The sequence below is a fragment of the Miscanthus floridulus genome, chromosome 13 (assembly GCF_019320115.1).
Source record: "Miscanthus floridulus cultivar M001 chromosome 13, ASM1932011v1, whole genome shotgun sequence".
Classification (NCBI taxonomy): Eukaryota; Viridiplantae; Streptophyta; class Magnoliopsida; order Poales; family Poaceae; genus Miscanthus; species Miscanthus floridulus.
In genome coordinates this window covers 75,401,292-75,419,592 of record NC_089592.1, presented here as the reverse complement: position 1 = coordinate 75,419,592, position 18,301 = coordinate 75,401,292, and the positions used below count along the sequence as shown (strand labels likewise).

Below are 18,301 nucleotides of genomic sequence, written 5' to 3'. Positions count from 1 at the left end.
TGATTTCAAGCCTAATCACTGTAGCAAAAGCTTGATTTCACCATTAAATTTTCATGCAAATCAACATCTCCATTGTTTTAGCCCCCCTTATCCCGCATCGTGCATCCGCCACTGCATACGACGTATTCAATATGGAGAGAGAGCGTGTCCGTCGTCTCACGAGACAGACGCCGTCTCGTGCTCCAGGCAAATCGACGGCTTCGTCTACCGCTGTACCAGCCGATGGTAGCGAGCGACTCCATGGCTGGATCGAGTGTGCGAGGCATGTTGTATATGCACTGTATTGTTTATGAATGAATGCAACTCTGTCACTGAATATCTCATTTGTATAAAAAATAAAATAATTTACGAAGACCTTAAATAGGTTCAAACAGAATCCATCATATTATATTATAATATATAAATATACTATATATATTGATGCTTCCAAAAAAAATGTTATAACCATGATCATCTTATTATTTTTCGTTTGATCTATTTTGTATCGATAAGCATCACAATGGTTTACACCAATAATATTCACACTCGATCTTAACTACATGCCAGCATTAGATAAACAATAGACAGCCAAACAGACAACCCGTTGTACACTCGATCTATTTAGCCGTCTGTTTGTCATGTGACATCATCATACAAACAGCACCCTGCCTGTAGGTTGTACATGCCCTTATCGACGACGGCTAATAATTATCTCTTCTGAATCCGCTGCGTACAGATAATAGATTAGTTAATTGTTAGCTGGAACTCTAGATAACAATTATATCCCACTAGTTATATCAAATATAATAACAGCGTGGAGAAATAACAACTATCTCATCAATTAGTTATGTATCAAGCACCCTCCTAGCTAATACTAATACTAGTAGCTAGTTAATTGTTCGCCGGCTAATATAGCTAACTACTAATGTATCAGCCAATAGATCAAACAGGGCCTTAGGTGTCGCTGATAATTGGCTTCCTATTTTTAACCTTGGACCATAATCTGACACGCGTATCAGAAGCCATTTTTCTAAGCATTTCTCCTTGAGTTATGCCAATTGGCGTGTCTATAAAACACTTAACGAAGAAGCAAAAGATTACAGGAAAATTATCCATTTTTTCTAGTCTTCTTTAAATTTAATAAATACTACATGGAGCACAAAAAAATTAGCCCGTATTTAGTTACCAGGCCAAATTCCAAAAAAGTGCTACAGTACCCATCACATCGAATCTTGCGATACGTGCATGGAGCATTAAATGTAGACGAAAAAAAACTAATTACATAGTTTGATTGAAAATCGTGAGACGAATATTTTAAACCTAATTAAACCATGATTAAACACGAATTACCAAATATAAACAAAAGTGCTACAATAGCCTAAAATCCAAAATTCACCCGACTTAACACCCAGCTGCCAAAGGGGCGCGGGCCCACAGGCGCAGACCATGAACGCCACGAATCGAAACAGCTGCAACAACCCGACCGGACCCGTCCATAACTCCACCACCCCCTCCGCCTCGCCCGTCCCAGGCCCCACCCCAGCTCAGGTCCTCAGACTCCTCACGCCGCGCACGAGCCGGAGCCGCCGAGGGCGCGCCCATCCGGACCCAGACAGAGCTCGCCTGCGCCTCCACCGATCGGCAAGCGGGGGGAGATGAGGGGTTCGTCGCGGAGGCCGGTGGCCGTGGTGATGGCCTGGGTGCGGCGCCAGCCGCCCAAGGTCAAGGCCTTCCTCGCCGTCGTCGCGGGGATGGCCGCGCTCGTCTTCATCCGCTTCATCGTCCACGACCACGACAACCTCTTCGTCGCCGCCGAGGCCGCGCACGCACTCGGGATCGCCGTGCTCATCTACAAGCTCACCAAGGAGAAGACCTGCGCCGGTTCGTCCCCCCGGTTCCGCCACCCCCTTCCCTCTTACCTTACTGCTAAGAAATTGCATCCCGGCGGCGCTATCTGCTCGATCCGTTGGGCTCGCTGATTTTCGATCCAGATTGCTGAAGTCATGCGTTTGTTTTTCCTTTCCTCGCGTCTATGGACTACGGTGACCGAGCATCCGGTGGTCCTCCGTTTATCAGTACTAAAGCATAGTCTCGTATTTAGTGCGAGTCGTGTTGCCTGTTTCGGTGGATTTTGTGTGGATTTCGGCCTGATTCGTTCAAGGCAGTAGATAATTTCTCTGCTGTTTCGCTTAGGGTGTATGCATCGACAGGTCACGCTCGAGGTAATTGTTAATTTCTTAAACTGAATACTGCATGCGACTTGTGCTGTGGTGGGCACTGCAGTGGAAGGAGTTTGGTATGTGCTTGCTTTCTGGGGAGGATGTTTTTTTATGGCGGTATTCACTGGGTGAGCGTTCATTCTAACTGTTCCATGGTGGGTGAGCCCAAGAGGAGGGTACGAGCTTGTGCCTGCTTGATGCAATGGGTTCCTTTGCTTAAAGTCAACCATGTTCGTCTGTTCAGGAGTTGTTTGGTTTTTGGAACCACCTCGTTCTAGATGAGGCAACGTCGATCCCATGATTTTTGTGGAATGACCCCGGCACCCCGCTCCTCATCCTCTTACTAATTCTGAGAGATGAGGCTGTGATGAATCAAACCATTACATTCCACAAACCAAACAAAAAGGTGATGAGTTAGAAGTAATGGACCCCTTTTCCAACCAAATTAGTAGCCGATTCGGGCTACTTATACTTTGTTTCCAATTATGGAAATGCAATAGCATTATTGGATTTGTATGGCATATGGTTGGGAAATTCTGTGACCTGCTCTTGTCTGTGCAAATTTGGGAAGAAGCATCAGCTAGGAGGATGCCACCATCATCCCCTGGTCCACTCATGCAGAGAGTGTGGTGGCTTTAATTTCTTTTGGTACCTACATTTGTCTCATTTATGGGATTGTGGCGTTCAACACCTTTCCTGATTCACTTTTCGAAAGGATTATGTGCCTAAATGCTTTGTTAATGCAAAATCAAGGATTCATTCAGGTGTGTAAGTCTAGAAATCGTGGCATATAAAAGTAGGCAATGGACAATATTAGTGGTATGGTCATACACATCATCATCATCATCATCTTGTAATTACTATATTACTTTGTATATAATGGTTGTCCTGCCGTAACAATATGTGGATGGCCTAAGAATCTATCTCCTTACATACTTTTGACATTTATGTTTAGACAAAAGACTAGATTTGAGAATATGCACTAAACTGGCATATATCAATTTATGTTGAAAATTGGTCATAAGCTCGATATTTTTATTAGTTTGTTTTCATGGTTCATGATGTTTAAATTTCTACTCATACTCTAATTCTGTACAAATTATGTATCTCTTTCAGGATTGTCACTCAAGTCTCAGGATTTGACCGCATTATTTCTGGCTGTTAGGTTGTATTGTAGTTTTGTTATGGAGTATGACATCCATACAATTCTGGATACAGCTACACTTGCAGCTACTCTTTTTGTTATTTACATGATTCGGTTCAAACTGAGGTCAACATATATGCTGGACAAAGACAACTTTGCCTTGTACTATGTGGTAAGAACAATATTAATCTCTTAACTTCAAAGCAATGAGCATCTAGGGACCTTATACTATCTTTTGCTCTGTACAGCATAACCTGTATTGTGAATATGGATCCAGAAGTTGTAGTTTCAAAATGGCTATGTGTTGTTTCACACTGCTCTGCTTGACCCAGACTTTGTACCACCAGCAAGAGCATTTCTGGTTATATACTTTAGTCCGACATGATCAATATCGCTGCTTTGATTATATAACTTGTAGAAAGAATTTTACCTCAGATCAGAAATTGCATCTGTGCCGGCTATTTTTTGGGCATTTTACCGTTTGCCTTTTTTTCTTGAAAGGAAAATGGCAAGGGAGGCCCCTGATGTGTTGTCTAAGTGTCTCCTATGGGCCACACATAGTATCTAACTACATTTCCTTTCCAGGTATTGCCTTGTGCTGTGCTAGCGCTACTTGTTCATCCTTCAACATCGCACAACATAGTGAACAGAATCTGCTGGGCCTTCTGTGTTTATTTGGAAGCAGTTTCAGTGCTGCCCCAGTTGCACTTGATGCAAAACACCAAGGTAAATATCTAAGCATGCATGGCGTTTGAAACAATATCCAAATATCCAATAACTGTATTTATCTGATATTGTATTTCTATTCTTTTCTGCAGATTGTTGAGCCATTCACAGCTCATTATGTGTTTGCACTGGGTGTTGCAAGGTTTCTTAGCTGTGCACACTGGGTCCTTCAGGTTCTTTTCTTTCTGTCTCCCTTCCCTTTATATTTTCTTTTAAAAGAACTACCATGCTAGTTTCATCCTTTCTTACCAAAGAGTCAATTGGCCATCTATTTCTGAGGCCTAATGTTAGTAGAGTATGAACAAATGTCTTCCCCATCAATTAGACTATGGACCATATTGTTGCAGGACTTCCAAGATATCCTAGGCTAAAAATACAGTATGGAAGCACAATTATACAAAACAGTTCAGCACATCATAGGGTATAGACGAGCAGTGATTAATGAAACAGCAAAGCATTCTTTTTTAATATAGGTGTGATTTCCTTGTTATTGATATCATCACCTGTGTGTCCAATGCAAAATATGCTGGGAAGTACTATACTTTGTTCTACCTCATCCCATGACGTATGGTATTTTTCTCAGTATCCGCGGTTTCAGCTGAAATTTGTTACCTAGTATTTTACTGGGCGTTGGGTCCTTATTACTAGTATAAATTTAGGTTCGAAGAATGCTTGGATTGACATTCCTTATGAATATTTATGTACAGTATCTCCAGTTCAAGCTCTACTACTTCCTCCATTCCAAATTATAGGATGTTTTGGCTTTTCTAGATATATATAGCTTTTTCTATGCACTATATCTAGATACATAGCAAAAACAGAGCCAAAACGTCTTATAATTTGGAATAGAGGGAGTAGGAAACTTGTGGTGTTCATGAATGGAGGAACTATCCTCCTTACACGTGTTTTTTAGATGAATCATGAATGAAAACTTTAATTTGTGTTTTTGCAGAGTTCAAGTTTTTTCTGAGTTCAGTCCATCTGATATCAGTTTCGATTACTCTGCTTTGTAGGTTTTGGATACCCGCGGCCGTTTGTTGACTGCTCTGGGCTATGGTTTGTGGCCTTCAATGGTGCTTCTCTCCGAAATTGTTCAGACATTCATCCTTGCAGATTTCTGCTACTACTATGTGAAGAGGTACATATGGTCTACTATTTCTTATCACTTGCGCGAAAGCATTGAGCCATTGACTAACAACCTACTTCTGGTGGCACACGCAGTGTTTTTGGTGGGCAACTGGTGCTGCGGCTTCCGTCCGGGGTGGTGTGAAAACTGCAGCGAGATAGAAAAGCACACCGTTCGTTTCTTCTCTCTTCATCATACAAAGCAACCGTCACTATGCTCCCAGTGCCCAAACTTTTCAATCCTGAAGTGAATTAGCGGAGCCCTGTTCGCTCTAACTTTTTTTTAAGTTGTAAACTGTTTACGTGAAAGCTGTACCGATACCGTGAAATGTAGGCTGTCCATCTGACTTTTTCGTCCAGGCTAGAGTTGAAGCACGTAGGTGCTTCCACACCCGACATGTCGCATTTGCAGAATAGAGGCCAGATTCTCCCATTTCAATGACTTTCGTTCTCGGTTTTCTGGGTGTTGTAGAAATAGGCGGGGTGAGTAGCAGTTATGGGTGTGTTTGGTTTCATGCCTTTCTTCTAGCCTGGCTAGCTTAAGCCTACCTCTAGCAAGTCAAGATGGACTTGTTTGGTTGCATACACAGCTAAGCGTGGCTAGTAAACTAGTGTGTTTGGTCGGTTGGTCTGGCATGGATAGAGCTACCTTTTCTTTGTGCAGGGGAACTTCACCGCTTTGAGGCAATTCCTCGAACACCTGATGAGCAGGTCCATGGCCATCGCAGGCAGCACAACCTGGACGACGACCGGTGCTGCTGCGGGATCATCCATGACTGGACCGCCGGGACACATGCTATCTGCTGGTGCTATCAACTATCAAGCTCCCACTCGATGCAACGCCTGGAACGTTTCCAGGCTTCAGCATGTACAGAACGCAGGATATGCAACAGATCCGATTTGACAATCCAAGAATTGGAAGAAGTCTACAGAGATACACAATCAAAATCTGAATTGCCAACGGAAAGCAGATACTATGATTTGTTTTGGGGCGTCTTAAATTGGACGTTAAGAATTCAGACCACGGGAGTTCAGAGTATTACAGAGAAACTGAAATTGCTTTCGAAAAATAAGAAGACAGGAATTGCAATACTCGTGCTTCTAATTGCACATTGGGATGTGACAATTTTGAGGCGTCGTCAAACCTTGCGGAGCAGAAGCGAGGGACTGGTGATCCAGGAGGTGGAAGATCTTGAGGCACAGCTGTCTAGGCAACCCATCCATGACTGGACCGCCGGGAGGAGCCGCAGCCGCGCGTCATGCTCCCCATCCCCGAGCACGTGCTCTGGTTCTTCATGCCGCTGTGCCGGAAGGTTAGGCCGCGGTCGCCGTTGTTCCGCTCGCCCAACAGCACATCGACTTCCCCCTCCCCATCCCCGAGCTCGTGCTCTAGCATTCTAGCGGGCGGACCGCCGGCGAGCTCTAGCATGGCGCCCCGCAAGGGTGGGGGCAAGCATGGTGGTGCGCCGGAGGGAGGGAAGACGACTCGGAATCGGGAGTAGTGTTTCGAGGGGCGGGAGGTGCTCAGGTGGCGGGAGCAGGGGACGGGTGCGGGCGTTGGCGGTGAGCGCACTCGTCAACGTTGAGTTCGCCGCCACAACGCAGGCTTTCTCGGCCCGAGTTCCTGCCACATCGGGCGTTGAGGCGAATGTGGCACAGATGCTGGCTCGGGCTAGGCTCCACAGGAACGACTAGATCGGGCGTTCTTCCAGGGCGAGGCTACGGTGGTACGGTTGGCCAGAGTTAGGCAGGCTTTAGCCCACCCACAAGCAACTAATGTCCGAGACTGAAAATGCTGTTAGCTGATTTATTATAAGATAAAAATAATATTTGTTGGCTAAAAAAGTACAACTTATAAGCCAAACAAACATGGCATAAATAGACAAAAAATGGCTCCAGAGAACAGGCGGGTAGGCTGTCCGCACCGCACAGCTCCAAACTGCCCTGAACTGCAAATATGTAGTCTAGACCCCCGCACCGCACAACTCTATTTGCTCCACAATCCTTTCGTTCGCTACAGGGAATCTGCAAACCCAGCGTCCGTCCTCTCCACCGCAGCAACCGCTCCTCTCGCGGCAGCCCTGCGAAGTGTCCACATCTTCCCCGATGGCAGCCTGGGGAAGCCGGCGGTCTCCCTCAAATCCGAGGGCATTGGGGACAAAGGGGAGGAGGAGGCAGTGCCCGCCGGAGAGTGCAGGGGCGGGTCATCAAAGGGGTCCAGGAAGCGTCACTCACCCTGTCGTCGACGGCGGAGAGAGTTGAGGCGGGCGCGGACGGACTCGGAGGAGAGCTCTATAGTGCGGTCGCCCATTCGCCATCGACGGAGAAGGTAATCCCTATCCCTATAGTCTGTGCAGCCTCTAGATATGGAGGCGCTCGCCCGCCGTGGCCGCTGCGACCCGCCGCAGTGGCCCCGCCGGCCCCGCCGCGATCGGCTTGCCGTCCCCGCTGCGAGCCGCCACACTCGCCCCCAGCACCGCCATGGCGCTCGGGCTCCAACACTGCCACCTCGCTCGCCCCCGGCACGTCTGTGTGATACTTTCTCCATGTATTCAGCCTCAGAACATGGGAGTTTGGATTCTTGGGGAATTAAATTGGCCATGTTCTGATGAGCAGCAAATCGGTAATTTAGATATTTCATCCCACGGGAGTTCTAATCCCAAGTCGAATTTTAAATGGTTTGCCATCAATTCGGTTGATTCTGGTCTAGTGCTAAGTAATTCTTCTTCTAGTTATCTGAAACATCATAAGCTTTGATGGATTTTGTTCCTCTTGCTTGTAACATTTATTTGTATAAAATTGTTCCATGATATGCTTATAGATTTAGAATCTTGCAGTCTTTTCTTCATGTTTTAAAATAGAGCAAGAGTTCTACCATTCATTAAGATAAAGGGAGCAAAGATGCTATGCTAATTTAGAAATGCTAGGACCAGCACACCCGCTGCTTAAAGAATTTGGATGTTCTTCTGCTATACTCATTGTACCATTTACTTCATGTTATTGCAGGATGAATCATAATAATTGTGATGAAGCTGGTGATGACATTACCAGTTTCGACCGGGGTCTTCCAATGCCTGGCTTCTATGGAGGGTGGAACCCAGGGCTGCAACCATCTGCTCAGCAGCACCCATTTTTCCAGGGAGGGTGGACCGCAGCTCTGAACCGAGGGTTCATGCCACTCCCAACTCCAGCATCATCTCATGCACCCCATGCTCAAAATCAGCCTATCACTGCAACGGTCGAGAGTGTTGAACAAGCAGTAATGAAAGAGAGTCAGGGTGATGGGGAAGGAGCATCGGTGGTAGTTAGTCGACGACGCAAGGTCGTACCTAGTCGTTGCAAGTTATCCAACTTCTCCCCAAAAGAAGACGTGTTCCTTGTGAAGTCATGGTTGGAAATTAGTTGTGACCCGAATGAGGGGTTCTAGGCTAGGATTACAAGCGAGTACAATAAAAAGAGGGGTTCCTTTCCTAAGAGAAGTTTTAGATCGCTGCAGAGTCGTTGGGAAACTATCAAGGCTGAAGCGAGTAAATTTGCAGGGCGCATGGCAAATGTTCTTCAAGACAATCCGAGTGGGATGAGTGATGCAGATAAGGTGAGGGAGACAATCTGTTATTGGTATTTGGTTTCAACTACAGTTTGCTTTATAATTCTAACATTGTGTACCCTTTTTGTAGACCTCTTTAGCTCTAGCTAACTTTGCAGACATCGAACCATACCTGTTTTTTACATGCATTGCTGGGATTTGCTAAAGGACGAGCCTAAGTGGATGGAGCTCAACATCAGAGAGGCACGACCTGGAGACAACGATGCAATAGCCGATCACATTCCCACAGCCGCCACCAACATCGATCATGACCCAGAGACACCGTCTTCTCAGTACTCAGGGAGCAAGAGGCCTATGGGGGGGATGCAGCTAAAAGAGAAGCTAAGAAATCAGCTTCTTCCTCCCCGTTAGATTCATCTCAGTATGTTTCAAAGTTGCAGTCGATACAAAAGATTTCAATATGGCAAGAAGAAAATGCAAAGAAAGGCTCTCGCTATGAGCAAATGGTAGCAATCGAGTCATAGAGGTACGATGAGGTGCACCAACACAATCACCACATGGTAGCAATTGAGGAAGAGAAACTGTGGATCATGCGTAACAAAGATGACATACTACAAACACACGAGGAAGAGCGCATCCTCAGGATTGATCTGGACAAGTGTGCTCCACGCCTCCGCAAGTACTATGAAAAGAAACAACAAGAGATACTAAAGAACATTGGTGCCGATGTAGACGACAGTGTAGACCCTTAAACTACTGTTGTAATGTGTTGCATTGAGGATTGTCCTAGTTGAGGCTACCTTGCAGTGGTTGTGTTGTACTACTAATAATTGTGAACCCATGTTGTTGTGATGTACCGAGTTGCTCTTTGCTAATTGAAAGGATCTAACAATGCCTAGAGGGGGGTGAATAGGCGTATCTAAAAATTAACTGCAAATGCTAAGTTCAAATTTGTCAGTCAATGTCGGAAGTTCCGATAGTTTGGGTCGGAACTCCCGACGTCGTTAGAAGTCCTGACGCCTACGTGAACTACAAAAGTAGTGCCAAATTTAACTTTGCGGATAAATAATCTTACAACACCACTTTCTAGTGGTTTGGTGAAGATGTTGGCTCACTCCCTTGATGCCGAAATGCCTCTAAACCATAGATCGAGTCCAAACCCTAAAATGAAGTTTGGGAGAGAGAGACAAGCAAATACAAGTAATCTCGAGCAAACACAACAGCAAGCACACGGGACACAAAGATTTATCCTGAGGTTCGGCAACCCCACAAAGGAGCTCCTACGTCCTCATTGTTGAGGTGACCACAAAGGTCGGAGTCTCTTTCACCTCCTTGCCTCTCTCAAAGCAACCACAAAGGTCACTTGAGCTTTCCACTAAGAAATCAAGGGTAATACAAACTTCCCAAGACTCTTCCACAAGATGGAAGCTCTTAGGCAACGCCTAGCCGGCTAGGGGCAAAGCCCCAAGAGTAATAGACATAAATCCAACTGGCTTGACGAAGAAATCAAGTGCTCAAGCTTGCCAAAGTGATTCTCTCACTTAACCCACTCTCCTTTCACTCAAAACCCTAGGGGAATCGAAGATTGGAGCAAAGGAGGGAGGAGAGATGTGCCTTTGTTGCTTGGGAGCTGTTGAACATGAAGGTTGGTGAGCTGTGAATAAGTCTGTAATGGTTAGAAGTGAAGAGAGGGCTATTTATACTCATAGTAGAAATCTAACTATTTAGATCTACGTCGGAAGTTCTGACGTAGATCTCGGGACTTCCGACCTTAATAGAAACACTGTTCATGTAGGGTCAAAGTCCGCACGAGCAAGTCAAGGTCGGAACTCCCGACAAACGTCAAGACTTTTGATGTGTGTAGACAGCCAACCAGTAAAACCCTAGGTGTCAGGACTTTTGACGGGCGCAGACAGTCGGCCAGCAAAACCCCAGGTGTCGGGACTCCCGACTTGGGTTGGGACTTCCGACTGTCGGGAATTTCGGCTCACGTTGGGAGTTCCAACAGACACAGTCACTGTGCAGGCTAAATGACAGGGCGTCAGGACTTCCGACATGAGTCGTGACTTTCGACGATCGGGAGTTCCGGCTTACGTTGGGACTTCCGACACCAACAGTCACTAAAAAATATTCTATGTGCTCGTGGAGTGCTAGAGTGTCTCTCTTTTGATTTTATTTTTATGCTTGAGCACTCTATCTTCCTTAGACCGACTAAGTTTGCATCCCTCTTTATAGTGCGGCGGATCCTAAACTCAAAAACAAAAATAAAACCTTTGGAGAGCGCTTTGAGTTCGTCCGCCTTTACAACTTCAAGAATTGAGGGATACCATTTCATCTTTATCAACTCTTTGAATCTTTTATGGGACTAATAGTTGTGACATATCTCATTAAGATCACATCAGTCCCTAATTTGGATGTCATCAATACACCAAAACCCACATAGGGGGCAAATGCACTTTCAGTCTCCCACTTTTTGGTAATTGATGACAACCAACTTAGGCTTTTATAAGAATGAAAGAATTTAAAGCTTTTGAAGCCCAAAATTTATGAAGAGCTCCCCCTTGATGTATGCATGAATTTAAATTTCAATTAGAATCATCTATACATGATTTGCATACATCAAGACAAAAGCTTCCCCTAAATTTTGCAATCCGTGGGGTGCAACAAGTGTGTGTGAACAAATATATATCCATGAAAAGAGATGCAATATGACATGTTATTTCACACAACAAATAAAAGAGAATATGATGGCCATGATTTCAAAGTAGAAACTTGAAGCAACACATGGCCATCCAAAATACATCCACCATCACAAGTAGAGACAAGCACAAGCTAATAAGGTAGATAGATAACCATTACTTGTCCTATAATCATGCATCACAAACACATATATATAGTTGTCCATCACATACTAGCCACCACACGACATAGTTCATACAAGCTAAAGGTTTTAAAGTCTCAAAACTAAATAACCAACTAACTTATTACAAGATAAATCAAAGCCTAACACTCCCCCTTTGTCAACAAGTGCCAAAAGGGGTAGGCCGTGTGAACAACCGACTACTCATCCTCGTAGTCCTCATCATCATCTTGGTCACCATTATCACCACCATCGTTGTTGTCGTCATCCTCCTCCTCCATTTAGTCCTCATCTTATCAGTAGCCTTGCTCTTGCCATGAGGGCGAGAAGCAGCCTCATCCTCATATGTCGCACAAGCCTCATCATAGAGTGGCAAAGGATCACGGGGAGGCACAAACGGCGGTGGAGGAGAAGACACAATACATGTCTACTGTTCCAAATGATAGAGTCTCTCTTGCATATCATGCTCATGTTGAGCACTAGCACAACATTATCCAAACATGTAGGTCATGAGGAACTTGAACTTGTTGGGCTTCTTACTAGAGGAGGAAGAAGAGAGTGGCTCGGCACTAGAAGAGTGAGCAACAGTAGCAGGTGGTGAAGCACCACGACGAGAGCGAGAACCCAAAGCACCTTTGCCTTTGGCTGGGGCTTCAGTAGCTTTCTTCCTCAGTTCTTTTGCAGTTGTGATAGATGTCTTGTTGGAGATCTTGAGGAGATTGTGCTGAGTATCTCTAGGGAACCAAATGTTGGACACTTGCTCAATCACATGCATGATGTAGGGGGCATAGGGAAGATGCCTCATAGGATCCTCAATAGCATAATGTATCTTGTTCCAAATGTATCGGCTGATGGAAAATAGCTGAAAATCATCACCAAAGCAATGAAGCACCTTCTGAGAATCATCACGAAGGAAAGTGGAGTCATCTCGCTTCGGATACAAGATCTATCGCAGAATGTTATTGAGGACATAATAGTAGGGCTTTAGATACACAGTCTATTCATCAGCTAGATGTCCATCAAGATACATATGCTGGTACTCCTCCAAAGCCACATCCTCGTACTCAGTGAGTTCAGGTGCAGTGTAGTCGGCATGACTTAAACTAAGAAGGTAAGAGAAAGTAATGAAATCCACCTTATAGTGCTTGCCTTCAGTGGTTCAATGGAGAATATCAATGGCACTAGTCGGGTCTCTCTTATGGTGATAGGAAGCATAAAACTGACAGATAATCTCATTGTTCCAATGCTTCCTAAATTCCAGCAAGTAGGATAGCCCCATTGAGCGTATATCATGAACCATCTACTCCAGCTCAGGCTCCTTGAACAAACCAAGAGAATAGGCATTAATGCATTTCATCTGAAGAACCGGTGTCTCCCTCTTCTTCAGAAACTTCCGATAGATGATGGAATCATAAAAATCAAAGTGAAACAGGTGCCAGAAGCGATACTCAAGCCGGAGATCCTTCTCTTCCTCAGCATAAAGATTTCTGCCTCTCATGGACCTGATGTCCCTAACCCGATGATGGTAGTCAACTAGTAGAGGAGGTGTCCATCCACCAGCAGATTAGGAGCCAGGGCAGGCTCTCGCATGATTGGCAAAACTCCCAGGAAAGGAACAAGCTTGATGAAACCCAGGCCACGAGTCAGGGTGCGAATAGGTGGAGCAGCAATTATGCGGCCAGCACGCTTAAGAGCTTCTTCTTCTGCATCAACAATAGGAACATCCCCAACAGAGGCATGAGTAGGAGGAGGAGCAACAGCAGAAGATCCTCGATCATCACGGTGATGGGCAGCACGGGAACCACCAGCACCAACATGTGGACATGCCGCTTTGGTGCGGCCAGATAGCCTAGGGACAGCAGCATGTTCTTGATTCTTCTTAGACCTCTTCTCCTTGCGACGTGAGGGACTGCCACCATCCATGGCTGTGAAAAATATGAAGGGGAACTAAGAAATAAGACAATAAGAAGCGAACGAATATCGAGAAGTGAAGAACCATGAATGGAGTGGTGACCATTGGGTCGGGAGTCCCGATCGAAGTCGGGAGTTCCGATAGCTGGGAGTTCCGACGATCGGAACCTCTGACGGTCGTCGGGACTTCTGACGCACATGGTGACGATCCCATTCATGGGGCTTCAAATCATGACACACATTCATACAAGGAGGATAGAGGAGTAGAGAGGGAGAAAGAATAGAGGCAAATCGCAAGGTACATTGTCATTAGGGTTAAGGCGGCATGGTAGTACCTTGAACGAGGAAAGGAGATGGAGGAAAACGAAATCCATAGGCCATGAACAAATCGACGAGCACTAGCACCTCCATGAATAGAATCTCCACCACCGAGTCGAGGAAGAAGACCAAAACATGGGTGATGGAAAGGGGGCAGAGAGAATGGGAGTGCCGGTAGGACCCCCGGTGGTGCAACCGGAAGGGATGGGGGCCAGAGCTCCCGATGGCCCAGAGCAGGCCAGAGCCACGGGCGGGGCACGACGCGGCAGCGCGAGGAGGAGCGAGGGTGGCATGAGGGGCGGCATGAGGAGAGGGATGTGGGGCGACGGGAGTGTGGGGAGGAAGAGAATAACCGCAGTAATATGGGCCATGCCGGTTATAAATGAGATTTTAACCTAGATCCAACGACGCGGTGCGGTCAAAATGAACAACCTAGATCTACGCCAGGACTCCCGACGTTGGGCCGGGACTTCCAATGGTTGGGAGTTCTGGCGCGAGCCATGACTTTCGATCGTTGGGAGTTCCGACCTATGTTGGGACTTCTAACATAGGGAAACTGAAAAACACCTAAACTTGAACTCACTATACCATGTGGGTCAAAAATATGATGGACGCTAATATTTTCACAAGTGACTAGATTTCATACAACCAACACAAAGCAATAGTCACTCATGAAAATTATAAAATAGATTTTGAGAGTGTCACACAATATTTTCTTAATTCTTTTCTCCTAACTAGATCAAACAAAGTGTGTGCAAGACATCAAGCCACGTTACGAGAATCAATGATATTTTTCAGTCCTCAAAGCACGAAATCTTGACTCATCTAGGGGCTTTGAAGATATCAGCTAGTTGCTTTTTCGGTGCTCATATGGTGAATGGCGATATCTCCTTTGGCTTCATGGTCTCTCAAAAAGTGATGCTGGATGCCTATGTGCTTTGTTCGAGAGTGGTTTATAAGGTTGTTGGCCAACTTAATGGCACTCTCATTGTCACACAAAAGTGGAATCTTGATTAACTCACATCCAAAGTCCTTGAGGGTTTGCTTCATCCAAAGTAGTTAGGCACAGCAAGCACTAGCTGCCATATACTCGGCTTCGGCGGTGGACAAAGCAACGGAGTTTTGCTTCTTAGAACTCCAAGACACCAAAGATCAGCCAATAAATTGGCAAGTCCCAGTAGTACTCTTTCGGGTTACTTTGCAATCGGTATAATCCAAATCGGAATAGCCAAGTAACTCAAAAGTGAAGCCCTTAGGATACAACAAGCCAAGATTAGGAGTGTGCACTAAATACCAAAAAATTCTCTTAATGGCCATCAAATGACATTCTTTTGGATTAGCTTGAAATCTTGCACATATGCACACGCTAAGCATAATATTGGGCCTAGATGCATAAAGGTAAAGAAGGGATCCAATCATGGAGCGATATACCTTTTAATCGATGTCCTTTCCTCCTTGATCAAGGTTAAGATGTCCATTGGTTGGCATTGGTGTCTTGATGGGCTTGGCCTTGTCCATGTTAAACTTCTTCAACATGTCGTTGGTGTACTTGGTTTGACTTATGAACGTGCCATCCTTGAGTTGCTTGATTTGAAATCCAAGGAAGAATTTCAACTCTCCCATCATGGACATCTCGAACCTATTTGTCATAATCCTACTAAATTTCTCACAAAAAGCCACATTAGTACTACCAAATATTATGTCATCGACATATATTTGGCAAATAAAGATATCATTATTGACTTTGCGAGTAAACAAAGTAGCATCGACCTTTCCTATCTCAAAACCTTGTTTGAGTAGGAAATCATTCAAGTAATCATACCAAGCTCTAAGGGCTTGTTTGAGCCCATAGAGCGCCTTGTCAAGCTTGTAGACATGGTTTGGATACTTGGGGTCTTCAAAGCCCGGTGGTTGCTCTAGATACACCAACTCGGATAGGGGGGCATTGAGAAATGCACTCTTCACGTCCATTTGATATAGCTTGAAATCATGATGAGCGGCATAGGCAAGTAGAATACGAATTGATTCTAGCCTAGCCACTAGTGCATAGGTCTCCCCAAAATCCAAGCCTTTAATTTGAGTGAATCCTTGAGCCACCAACCTTGCCTTGTTCCTTGTTATCACACCATGCTCATCTTGCTTGTTGTAGAAGACCCACTTGGTTCCAATCATATTTTGCTTGGGCCTTTCCACCAAGGACCAAACTTCATTTTGAGTGAAGTTGTTCAACTCCTCTTGCATGGCTATCATCCAATCTAGATCATCAAGTGCCTCTTCCACCCTACGAGGTTCCAAAGGAGAAATAAAAGAGTAATGTTCACAAAAACTTGCTAAACGAGAACATGTAGTTACCCCTCGTCGAATGCTCCCCAATATGTTATTAACGGGATGATCCCATTGAATGGATTGATGCACTCTAGGATGTGACACTTGAGTTGATCTTTGGATGGGGCCATCATCGTCATCATCATGGTCATGATCGATTGGAGGATCACAACCATGAGCTTGTGGAGGGTTGACTTCACTTCTTTCTTCATTGTTGAGTTGAGGTTGAGCTTGCTCATTGTTGACACCATCTTCATGAGAATGACCTTGTGCTTCATTTGATCTCCCATCTTGATTATTTCTTGTTGCGGAAGCTTCACCATGTTTATTGGATGAAACATGATGAATGATTGGATCAAGATCAATATGCACAACATGGTCTTCATCTTCGTCTTCGACGGGCTTTACTTCACCAATGGCAAGCTTTTTTATTGCTTTGTGTGGAGCTTCTTCATTACCTACAATCTCAACATTGACTTGCTCCTTTGAGAGCCGTCGGTTTCATCAAAAGTCACGTCTACCCTGATTTCAATTAAACCGGTGGTTTTATTGAAAACACGATATCTATGTTCGTTAGTACCATAACCAAGCATGAAACCTTCATCAACCTTTGGTGCAAACTTAGAGCTTTTGGATTTCTTGTTAAGTATGAAACACTTGGATCTAAAAACTCTAAAGTAGTGCACCTTAGGCTTTTTACCGGTTAGAAGTTCGTAGGCGGTCTTTTCTCTTTTCTTGTGAAGATATAAGCGGTTGATGGCTTGACATGCCGTGTTGACTGCTTCCGCCCAATAGTTGGTTGAAGTCTTGTACTCATCCAACATTGCTCTTACGACTTCTATGAGCATTCGGTTCTTCCTCTCCACAACACCATTTTGTTGTAGAGTGTATGGAACCAAAAACTCATGCTTGATTCCTTCTTCATCAAGAAACTCTTCAATATTGGTATTCTTGAACTCCGTCTCATTGTCACTTCTAACTCTCTTGATTTTGACATCAAACTCATTTTGGGCTCTTCTTGCAAACTTCTTAAAGATACCTTGGACTTCACTATTTTCACTCAAAAAGAATACCCAAGTAAAGCGAGAATAATCATCAACAATTACAAAACCATATTTGTTACCACCATTACTTATATAAGCGATGGGTCCAAATATGTCCATGTGAAGCAACTCTAATGGCCTTTCGGTTGTCATAACATTCTTGACGAGATGTTTAGCTCCAACTTGTTTTCCCGCTTGGCATGTACTACAAATCCTATCTTTCTCAAAAGAAACATTTGTTAGTCCAAGGATGTGTTTGGCTTTTTGAAGTTTGGCCAAGTTCCTCATCCCAACATGGGCAAGTTGGCGATCCCATAACCAACCCATGCTATATTTTTTTCTATTAAGCAAGTCTTAGGATTTACTCTATTTGATGTGAAATCAACTAGATAGAGTTTCCCTTTTAAATGACTTGTAAATGCAATAGAGGAATCCTCCCTTCTATAGACTTCCACACACTTATCCATAAAGAGACAATTATAACCCATCTCATAAAGTTGTGAGACGGATAATAAATTGTATCTCAACGAATTCACAAGTAAAACATTTAAAATGGAATTATCATTTGATATAGCAATTTTACCCAAACCAAGAACTTCTCCTTTTCTATTGTCACCAAACACAATATTCCCACTTTAATCATGACTTGGTTGGAATAACGTGAACATGTCCTTCTCTCTGGTCATATGATTGGTGCATCCACTATCCAACACCCAACTTGTTCCACCGGAGGAATATTCCTACAAAGATAAATCAAGCTTTTGTTTTAGGTACCCAAAAGGATTTGGGTCCTAGGGGGTTAGTCACATAAAACTTGGGCACCCAAACACTCCTCATAATTTTCTTCCTCTTTTGGGCACCAACATACTTAACCATAATCTTTCCATTCTTGCCCCCAACAACACATATAGTCACTAGCATAGCACCGTGGAAGTGGTGCTTGTGGCTTGGGGGCCTCGGATTGCTTCATCTTGATTGTCCTATCACTTGTAGGTTGGATCTTTGGAATGTAGACCTTGTTGTTGGCCTTGCATATAAGCTCATCAAGAGCAACGCCCTTGTTGAACTTCACACAAGGCACACCATTGATTATGAATCTCCTTG

At 44.5% G+C, this 18,301-nt stretch overlaps 1 protein-coding gene across 1 annotated transcript; it reads left to right on the top strand.

The window, feature by feature from the left end:
• Positions 1-1,476: 1,476 nt before the first annotated feature.
• Positions 1,477-5,708, top strand: LOC136501180 (uncharacterized). Its single transcript, XM_066496678.1, has 6 exons — positions 1,477-1,860; positions 3,315-3,514; positions 3,928-4,068; positions 4,161-4,241; positions 5,082-5,206; positions 5,290-5,708. Exons 1-6 carry the CDS (start codon positions 1,635-1,637, stop codon positions 5,336-5,338), a joined length of 822 nt encoding a protein of 273 aa, XP_066352775.1. The 5' UTR covers positions 1,477-1,634; the 3' UTR covers positions 5,339-5,708.
• Positions 5,709-18,301: the final 12,593 nt, after the last annotated feature.